General features: G+C 36.1%; 1 protein-coding gene across 1 annotated transcript in view; it reads right to left on the bottom strand.

The window, feature by feature from the left end:
• Positions 1-652: 652 nt before the first annotated feature.
• LOC127426500 (LIM domain-binding protein 1-like) overlaps positions 653-11,407 on the bottom strand; it is a 56,205-nt gene continuing 45,450 nt past the window's right edge. The window contains exons 6-11 of the mRNA XM_051673360.1: positions 10,546-10,718; positions 8,672-8,794; positions 7,199-7,282; positions 6,993-7,116; positions 6,760-6,908; positions 653-2,472 (exon numbers count right to left, since the gene is read on the bottom strand). Coding sequence (XP_051529320.1) covers positions 2,242-2,472; positions 6,760-6,908; positions 6,993-7,116; positions 7,199-7,282; positions 8,672-8,794; positions 10,546-10,718 — 884 coding nt within the window. The 3' untranslated portion in view covers positions 653-2,241. The remainder of the gene's footprint in view (positions 2,473-6,759; positions 6,909-6,992; positions 7,117-7,198; positions 7,283-8,671; positions 8,795-10,545; positions 10,719-11,407) is intronic.

Here is an 11,407-nt window from a genome sequence, read left to right as displayed (position 1 = left end):
TGAAAGATATTACTGAAATGTGTCTGAGATATCTCACCGGTCTCTGTGACAGCTCTAGACTCTGTAAACAACAAACAAAAATGTGTCCGCATCTCTGACACTTTCTGCCTGTCAATCATTTTGCACGTTCTCATAGTATTGTAGTTGAAGTGAATTATTGAGGCTTAATGCCATTTTTATGACACGATGTTCATAACAGTTGTCAATTGAGGGCGCTATTGTGCTGCTGTTGTTTTTAACAACCGTTTCTACTCATGTCTGTCAATAAAGCTCATCTGGGATCTTTGGAGGGCGGGTTTTGGAAAGAGGGGGCGTGGCTAATCCAACAGCTCAACTGAACAGATTGTGGAAATTCTAGAATAGAACGGATGAAATCGATTACAGCACCTTTACATTTTCATAACGATGTTCTCTGTCGTGCAGAACTAAATACTGCAACAATATTACAACAGAATCACAAAGTAACAGGAATCATTTACGTGAAAATTCATATTTTATTGGTTCCATACATTAATTTAATCAAGGGCAGAAATTAAGAAAAAGTTATATCAAACAGGGACATCTCTACAAGGAAGGTTAAGAGAGGAAAAGGTTGCAATTTTATTTCGATTACAAGTGCAGACCTTTAATTCATTCAAATTAACCCAGGAGGATAAAAAAAAAAAAAAAAACAATCGAAAAGTACAAAAAGTTTGTTAAAGACCTCAGCAGTATTGGGTGTAGAAAAAAACATGACTAGTTGTCCACAGTTGGTCTCCCTTCACAAAGTAAAACCAAGAGATGGACAAAACAAATGTCAAACACTGAAATCCATATAGAGATTAATATTGAATAAAAACAGATCTGAAACAATCAGGCGACAAACATGGAGACTGTGCCCTTGATTTTAATCAATCAGATTTACACAAATTAAAAAATAATAATTGAGAGGGGTAAAGACGAGGTTCATGTGTTTTTATCTTTCATGTTTTTACACATTAGATCAGAATGGCTTTATGTAACTCTAAGTAGGAATACATCTCAATACAGTTATACAGAACTCTGCTACTACCTTAAATATACAAGCACAAGTACACAAAAATCAATCAGAAGCCCACACTAAATGACTCTCTTTAAAAAATTATACAAACCAATAGAATTTGAGGGTTGAAATCTTTAAGGACCACAACGGTCCAGTTACTCCTTGGTTTGCAGCTTTCAACATCGGTAAAAAAACAACAAAAAAAAAGAGAAAATAAATTCAATAAAAACATTCTAGGGAAATAGAGGCTGGTATAAAACACAGATAAAATTCTTCAAAATGCATTCGTGTTTAAACACTCTCCATGTGAATCCTTCCAGGATATTAAACAGCATGGGCATTGTGACATTATTCGCATGACAATAATGCACTTTTCCCACAAAATTAAGATTAACGTAATGCATCTGGGAGTGATTCTCATGAAACCTGACAGGAAAATGTCCTGGTCCTGTTTTACTCCAAAATCAAAAGAAATAAATTATATGTTGCATATAGGAAATCAAACTAATTAGATTTTTTTACATTGTAACATTATTTTCATGAAAGGTATGCACATTTTTTAAATTCTCAATACTGTAAAGTGGGCAAAAGATGGTCATTATGAAATTTTCATTACCGTGAAAAAATGTAAAAGTATTTATACATCATAGCAGTTGATATTGACTTTCATTTTCACTGATTTAAAAATAAATACGTGAGAAATGAGAATCATCTTTGGACACAATGGGAACAGTGAAACATCCAGACGTGAATTGAGGGGTAAAATGTGTTTAAGTGCCCTGAAAAGAATGTCACAATGCAAATATAATTTAATAATTGTTTTGATTTGAGGTTAAATTTGACCAGGACATTTTCTTGACAGGTTTTGTGAGAATCACTCCTAGACGTTTGACATTAGTAATTCTTATTATTCTGAATGGTGACTTTCTTTCATTTTTAACTGTAAAACAGTTTTGATTTTGTGGTGAAATATGAACCGGTTTCACTAGATTCACTCTTCAACAGTCCTGTGTGTGAGTGTGTGTTGATGAAATTGTTTGTGTTGTGGTTCGGCGCTCATCTCTGGTGTCTGTTTCCTCTGACACAGGAAGTCCAGCGCTGGGCGTCGTCCTGCAGGTAGATGAATAAGTCGACCCTTGACTGAATGGCTGCAACCTCTTCCTGTTTGATACCCAACTCTCCCATTGGCTGTCCCCAGCCCCGCCCCCTCGCCCTGAGTCTCACTGAGACGCTTGTGAAGTGGGGTTGTCGTTCTTGCCCTCTTGACTGGATGGCGGTTTGTTATTCCAGGGGCTGTTGGCGCCGAGAGCGGGCGAGTTGTTAAAGCTGTCCTCGTCATCGATGCCATTGGCCGAGTCAAACTGCGTGTTCTCCAGCCGTGTTATCAGACGCTCGTCCTCGTCACCAAACTCCCCCCCCATCAGAGTGGGCTCTCCCACCACCATCACATCCTGCACAGAGGGAAGAGGACAGGAGAAATTATATCTTTACAAAATCAACCACTTTTATGATACTTTGTGTGTAAATAAGGTGGTTCTGAAAAACTGCTTTTGTTTTGTTCCCAATCATGTCAACTGTATATGAGAAAATGTTTGTGTTGATACGACAAAGCAATCAAAAGTTATAACATTACAGAAATAATTTATCCTAGTGTCCAAAAGCCTCTCTAAACAAATATAATAATTGTCCATAAGAACTAATTACACATGCAAACACAACAATGACTAAAGGTTTGAATAACATGCAGACATGATTTTAATAATGAGATTTCACAGAATGAGTTTCATTCTGTGTCATTTGAGTCATCATTGAGTCTGTGTCATGTATTTGGCGCCATCTCCTGGTGGTCATATGTAACATTGTGCTTCATGTGGATTATCTAATGATCTATACATCTGATTACCTTGTGTGTGGACTTGTTTGAAAGATAATTGCCTCCTCTAAGTAATAGTATGTGATATTTTATGTTCTGTTCACATGAAACATAATTGTCAAAGACATATCCTTAGCTATTACTTGCTATATTTTTGTCAGTGAGTAAAACAAATAATTTGGTTGTATTTTACTCTTTGAGAGCTTTCCAACAACATATGAGACATGACTATTTGATGAGAATAATATTTTTACTGATTAATATGTATGGTGCAATTAAAAAAAAAAAAAAAAAACATTATCAAAAAGGAACATTTCTGATTTGTCTGCAAATTTCAAAGCACTTGTTCAGTTTTGGTCATAATGTCTACATGCATTGGAAAGTAGAGCTTCTAAACTTTCAAATGATACATATTTTGTGTTGGTCAAGACTGTAGTTATTAATATTTTAATGATTATGTTTTTTCTCACAGGCCCATCTGAGCTTAAAGGGTTGTGTTATTTTATGCATTTTTGAGCAAGATAAGAATATGAGTAGATTTGTTAATGTTTAATGTTCTGTTATATTAGTATTTGAAGCGTGTCTGTTATGCTGGAGTTTTGGGGGTTACCACAATCGGTGGAGCTTGTGTTTAAGTTGAGGATGGACTTTCACTTTCAAGTGATACTTGATTTAAGTGCTGCTCAGCTCTATAAACTGTTGCTATTAAATTGACAGTGCAACAGTTTCACTGCCCTTGTACACTTCTTCACCTGGTATTTACTAATGACTAATAATATAAAGTTGGACCAACATAAGAAAATAAAAAGTCTGACGAACCTAATGAAGTTGAGTCAAAATTATTAATTTGACCTACTCCAGCAAAAAGTTTGGCTCAATGAAACTGACTTAATCTAAATGAAAGACATTCAGTAATGTGTTAAAATTTTCTGTAATTAAATTAAGGGTAATGAATTTATTTTTTAAGTGTAAAGTCTCATTAAAACATTTCACACTCTCACTAGTTTATTAGTCTACTAACAAAGTCCATCAGTGTGTGTTCATGCATCACAGGAGATTTATGTCATTCAAGTCATGAACATTCATTTCCAGCACATCTCAAATTCTGTTTTGTGTATAATAGAATTCTGTGCTGGAAATTACGCAGATTAGGGCTGCCACTAACGATTATTTTGATAAGCAATTAATCTAACGATTATTCGACTATTCGGTAATTATTGCAACAATTAATCATTAGCTCTTAACCGATTATTCAGCTTGTGCCCCGACTTAAAATGTTGTATTAAATGTGCTTACTAACAATAAATAGGACAAAATCATCTTTTGAAAATACCTCTACATGACATTCACTGAATTAAAGGAAAAAATACTTTTTATTAAGTTTAATTCAGTAAAGAAATTCACTGCAAATAAACCGCATTAAAGATGTAACGCATTAAATATAACCGCATTAAAGATGTAATGCATTCAACATAACCGCATTAAAGATGTAACCTATTAAATATAACCGCAATAAAGATGTAACGCATTCAATATAACCGCATTAAAGATGTAACGCATTCAATATAACCGCATTAAAGATGTAACCTATTAAATATAACCGCAATAAAGATGTAACGCATTCAATATAACCGCATTAAAGATGTAACGCATTCAATATAACCGCATTAAAGATGTAACGCATTCAATATAACCGCATTAAAGATGTAATGCATTCAACATAACCGCAATAAAGATGTAACGCATTCAATATAACCGCATTAAAGATGTAACACATTCAATATAACCGCATTAAAGATGTAACGCATTCAATATAACCGCATTAAAGATGTAACGCATTCAATATAACCGCAATAAAGATGTAACGCATTCAACATAACCGCAATAAAGATGTAACGCATTCAACATAACCGCATTAAAGATGTAACGCATTCAACATAACCGCAATAAAGATGTAACGCATTCAACATAACCGCATTAAAGATGTAACGCATTCAACATAACCGCATTAAAGATGTAACGCATTCAACATAACCGCATTAAAGATGTAACGCATTCAACATAACCGCATTAAAGATGTAACGCATTCAACATAACCGCATTAAAGATGTAACGCATTCAACATAACCGCATTAAAGATGTAACGCATTCAACATAACCGCATTAAAGATGTAACGCATTCAACATAACCGCAATAAAGATGTAACGCATTAAATATAACCGCATTAAAGATGTAACGCATTAAATATAACCACATTAAAGATGTAACGCCGGGGTGTTTCCTTTAAAGAGCTCCGGCTCCACTTATTCCACAACAAGAGTGCTTCTGTATTTATTTATTTATTTTGTATTTTTGCATTATAATTCCCTCATACTTTGGGATCTACATCAGCTGAAGCTGTTTGGAAAGTTTAGAGTGCATCTGGACTGTGAGATGTGTCTTCTTCCTCTCCTCAGTCAGACGTGAACTACAGTGCTGCTCTTGCACGTCAACATTAGAGTTTAATGTGATCTCATGTTACGTTAAATTACATCAAACGACTACTCGACAACGGAAATATTTGTCGACAATAAAAATCGTTTCAGTCCTAACACTGATGGAAATTATATTTTTAACCTTTTTTAAATATAATGACCAACTTGCTAAGAATAATTTCATAACTAACATTTTATGTGTCCTAAATACACAAATTTTTCTGCATATTTTGGCAGCTTGATTGGAAATGATGCTCAATAAAAAGTGATATTGATCTTTGTTTTGTCTCATATTTAATCTCAAGCGTGCTCTTCACTCACACTTTTGTCCACTTGATTAAAAGTACACTAACTTTTGAACAAACTTTATTAGGGGTAAAATTATTTGGTGTGGTGGAAATGACGACGCAACTGTGGGACAGTTGTAATTTATGAACAATTGATAGAAATCATTTTCACACAATTAATATTGAAATGGTTTCAGCTTATTTCACTCTTTGTTTAGATAATCATAGTTTTAAACATGTAATAATTAGTATTTGTATAATGTATTTTCATAGTTTAGTATTGAAAGTCTGGGTCTGAAGACTAAAACAACAGTCAAATCTACACGTGAAAGACATTTAAAAATTACCAAAAATAAACGAACACCTGATAAAAAGTTTCCAGTTCAGTTTTAATGAGACCGTCATATAACAAAATTAGAAAATAATGAAAATCAACCCCTGAGACATGAAAGTGCCTGAAGTTGAAGATTTATAGTCATTTATTTAGTATATGACAGTAACACAATGCCCTAACAAGCCGCAACAGGATAAAGCATCAGGTGATAAATCTGATCGATATCTTCAATAAAGACATCTCTATGTTAATCTGAGTTTTTGTCCTAAACATCCACAACCACATCACTACATTCTGTTGGTCACATGGTTTCTATTTTTGTCATGTCACACTAGTGAAATCTCATTGGTCCAAACCCGCACACCACATAACTGTATATTAAACTTCATATATGTTCTTTCATGGAGTATTTCCGCATACAGTGTGGACAGACAAATTATTTGAAGTTGCAAACTTGGGTACGAGAAGTATGAGTTGGAAAATTAAGAATGTAATGATTTGTGGGAGGTCTGGGTAGCTCAGTGAGTATTGACGTTGACTATCATCCCTGGAGTCACGAGTTCGAATCCAGGGGCGTGCTGAGTGACTCCAGCCAGATCTCCTGAGCAGCTGAAACTAGCGTTCTAGTGTGGTTGAGAGATGTAAGCATAGCAAAATAGACATGGGCCTAAGAATTCACGTTTGAGTGCATTGACCGTTCTGGTATTTTTTGAGAAACAGAACTGGTTCTTGGCTTGACAGTAATGCAGTGATCTGATTGGGTACTCACAGGAACTTGACTGGACAGTGGGAAGCTGTTTGCTGGGCTTTTCTTCTTGCTGTTGCTGTTATTATTAGCGCCGCCACCTGCGCTCATGTTGCTGCCACCAGACATCTTCCGCTTCCGCCGTTTACTCGGTGCCTGTCTGGCTGGTTCAGCTGCAGAGACACAGACAAGCCTTAAAACAACACGCTACACAAACAACAGTAAAATCTATGAGAAGGGGAAGACTGATTTCTGACCTGGTGGAGCGACCATCCTCTGCCACTTCTGGAACAGACAGGTCTTCAGACAGTCTCTGGGACTCAGACTGTATGTCTTGTGTCTGGACATCAGCTCCTGCATGGGCTCCAGGATCACACACAACTAAAACAGAGAAATAAAATACAAATGTACTGATCTGCTGAATTATACAGAACGATGTCTAGATGAATGAATGTACACGCACTCGGAGGTAGTTGAGGGTGGAGTTGGACAGGCCACATCTGGTGATGTTTTTGGACAGTTGATCCAACATCTGTGGGTCCTGAGCCTGAGAGAGACAAAACACACAATCATCAAGCAACAAACAACATGCTTTAAAATGCAACAACTCAAAACATTCAGAATGTATTCATTTCCCAATAACACTAATATTAGTCATTTTAAGTCCTTTGTTTAAATGTGATTTATTGTTCATTTGTTATGACTAATCTTTCGGTTAGCATACAAGTTCAAAATAAAGACACATAATAATCAAATGAGATTAAATATATGTAAAGTATTAAATTCACAGGATTATCCAAAAAGACACTTTCACATGATTAATATTTCAAATTCATACCATTTCACAGACTGCGATGACGTGTTTCTGCCTTATTTAGCAGCGTAACAAACTTTATATCTTCACTTTTTTTTACCATTTCAGACTTCTAATACGGTTCCAGGGACACAAAAATATGGCTATGCTTTTTTGTACTCTCACTGTAGTTATTAAAATTGGTTCTGAATGGCAGCAACATTCAGATCATTAAACATTTGGATTTGTTCAAAGAAAACCATTAATGATATAAATTATAAGGTAATGCTATATCATTGTAGATTCAGGTTGCTTTTAAGAAATAGAAAATAAGGAAGAGATTTTCCATAAAATCATTAATATGAAATATTTACAGCAGGAATTTACTGTAAGTATTGATGTTGAAATCTACTGTTGGAAGCAGATAAAGCCAAAATATAATTGTAACAAGTAAAAAAGAAAAAGGTCAAAAAGTAACAAAGTGTGATTTGAAACTCATAGTTTGATTTAGCAGCTTCCAATCTAATAATCCTTTGCCATTTGGGTGGCACCAAATTACAAAAAAATATATTAAACGAAAACAAAACGCTGTTTTCTTCAAAATGCGCTACGTGTAACGCAATTAAACGCAATCTTTAATATGTTTGATACATGTTTAAATAATTGTGTTTATACACTTGTTATACACAAACAAGGTTTGGCCTGTTACACTTTGATGCATGTTTTTGTCATTTTGCATAACTAAAATGTTTTTGTCAGCTAAAATGTATTTGCCATTTTAGTCAGAGTAAAACTGACTTGAAGGAATATAACGATGATGAAATATTAACTAAATTTAGAAGACATTTTCATCAAGACAAAAACTGTTACAATTCACACTGTTTACCTCACTATAATTTACTTGCATATTCCAAACCTGGAAATTTCAAAAGGACAAATTTCTTGTAAAATTTCCAGCAATAACTATATCATTAGATTCACCGTTACCCTGATGCCCAACGCTATATGTGGGTATTCTAAACTCAAGAGACCATGCTGGTTCCCTTTTATAACAACTTCTAAACAAATGACAGTACTGGTATTTATCACACATATATAATAGTGTCAGGCTGTTTATCTGTGACTGTAGGCCAAGTGACTGACATGCATGGCCAGGATGCTGCGGGGAATGAGCTCTCTGTGCTGCCGGATGCTGAAATGCCACGTCTTTATCCTCATCATGTCATCAAACATGAACTCCAGGTACAAACGGCCCTCCACACACACCTGAAGAGATCAGCAGAGAGTTTCACACACATACAGTTGAAGTCAGAAGTTTACATACACTTAGGTTGAAGTCATTAAAACTCATTTTTTAACCACTCCACAGATTTCATATTAGCAAACTAGAGTTTTGGCAAGTCGTTTAGGGCATCTACTTTGTGCATGGCACGAGTAATTTTTCCAACAACTGTTTACAGACAGATTGTTTCACTTTTAATTGACTATATCACAATTCCAGTGTGTCAGAAGTTTACATACACTAAGTTAACTGTGCCTTTAAGCAGCTTGGAAAATTCCAGAAAATGAAGTCAAGCCTTTAGACAATTAGCCAATTAGCTTCTGATAGGAGGTGTACTGAATTGGAGGTGTACCTGTGGATGTATTTTAAGGACTACCTTCAAACTCAGTGCCTCTTTGCTTGACATCATGGGAAAATCAAAAGAAATCAGCCAAGACCTCAGAAAAACAAATTGTGGACCTCCACAAGTCTGGTTCATCCTTGAGAGCAATTTCCAAACACCTGAAGGTACCACGTTCATCTGTACAAACAATAGTACGCAAGTATAAACACCATGGGACCACACAGCCATCATACCACACAGGAAGGAGATGCATTCTGTCTCCTAGAGATGAATGTAGTTTGGTGCGAGAAGTGTAAATCAATCCCAGAACAACAGCAAAGGACCTTGTGAAGATGCTGGAGGAAACAGGTAGACAAGTATCTATATCCACAGTAAAACGAGTCCTATATCGACATAACCTGAAAGGCTGCTCAGCAAGGAAGAAGCCACTGCTCCAAAACCGCCATAAAAAAGCCAGACTACAGTTTGCAAGTGCACATGGGGACAAAGATCTTACTTTCTGGAGAAATGTCCTCTGATCTAATGAAACAGAAATTGAACTGTTTGGCCATAATGACCATCATTATGTTTGGAGGAAAAAGGGCGAGGCTTGCAAGCCGAAGAACACCATCCCAACCGTGAAGCATGGGGGTGGCAGCATCATGTTGTGGGGGTGCTTTGCTGCAGGAGCGACTGGTGCACTTCACAAAATAGATCATGAGGAAGGAAAATTATGTGGATATATTGAAGCAACATCTCAAGACATCAGCCAGGAAGTTAAAGCTTGGTCGCAAATGGGTCTTCCAAATGGACAATGACCCCAAGCATACCTCCAAAGTTGTGGCAAAATGGCTTAAGGACAACAAAGTCAAGGTATTGGAGGGGACATCACAAAGCCCTGACCTCAATCCGATAGAAAATTTGTGGGCAGAACTGAAAAAGTGTGTGTGAGCAAGGAGGCCTACAAACCTGACTCAGTTACACCAGTTCTGTCTGGAGGAATGGGACAAAATTCCAGCAACTTATTGTGAGAAGCTTGTGGAAGGATACCCAAAACATTTGACCCAAGTTAAACAATTTAAAGGCAATGATACCAAATACTAACAAAGTGTATGTAAACTTCTGACCCACTGGGAATGTGATGAAAGAAATAAAAGCTAAAATAAATCATTCTCTCTACTATTATTCTGACATTTCACATTCTTAAAATAAAGTAGTGATCCTAACTGACCTAAGACAGGGAATGTTTTCTACGATTAAATGTCAGGAATCGTGAAAAACTGAGTTTAAATGTATTTGGCTAATGTGTATGTAAACTTCTGACTTCAACTGTACATCCAGAAATACCTTTGAAATTCACATTACAATTTCTGTAAAACACACACACACACACACACACACACACACACACACCTGTGTGAACATGGGTTTGCCATTCTGTGTGACCATTGTGCACTGATCGCAGTCTAGAGACACGAAGTTGTTGTGGAAAGACTCTTTCGGGTGTTTCAGGATGTAGTACAGCTCGTTGGCGCCGCCCTCAAACACACTCCTGAAATAACGGGGAATCAGCGTCCGACCGATCGCTGACGAGAGAGAGAACATATCAAACTGAGAAAAAGGCATACATTCAATTGACTCTGGTCCTCCCTGTCCAATTGTTTACTCTAGTACAGATGTGGCCTTTGAAAATGTGCGTTAAGGCAATCCATCACGTGAAATCACTCGATATACCACAGCTGGGATCTTAGAATTAAAATACATATGTTGTACTTCTCACAATATCCACCAGGTGGCGTATGAAAGACTTGAGGAAGAGCTCACGCCCCTGTCTAGTTAGTGAAAGGTGGCCTGCTGTGTCTTTTGTGGGTGCGTCATACAGTATCTCATGCACATTTTAATTTATTACTTTATTAGAAAATATTAAATATAAAGGCTACAATTCGCTCTGATAAGTAACGCTGGACTGCAAATGTCACTGAAAGTGAGACTGATTCTAATACGTGTGTTTCCAAAGTGTGTGTTGCTATGCATGTTTATTGCAGGGATGCCACGAGTTCCTTGAAATATTATATTAGGTTATTTTAAAAGATTTTAAATTTTCAATGTGTAAAGCAAATGCATTGTTGTTTTTAAATCATGTTTAATATGGATATGCATTGTTAATTTCACTGCAAACAGCACTTGTGACTGCTTGTCTTATTTCATAAATAAAAATGTTTAGTGTAATGTAAAAATATTATGGATAGTTGATTATAAAACACAGACTCTTCCC

Source organism: Myxocyprinus asiaticus, chromosome 35 (assembly GCF_019703515.2).
Source record: "Myxocyprinus asiaticus isolate MX2 ecotype Aquarium Trade chromosome 35, UBuf_Myxa_2, whole genome shotgun sequence".
Lineage (NCBI taxonomy): Eukaryota > Metazoa > Chordata > Actinopteri > Cypriniformes > Catostomidae > Myxocyprinus > Myxocyprinus asiaticus.
Note: the sequence above shows the minus strand (reverse complement) of the source record. Positions and strands in the feature narration are given on the sequence as shown.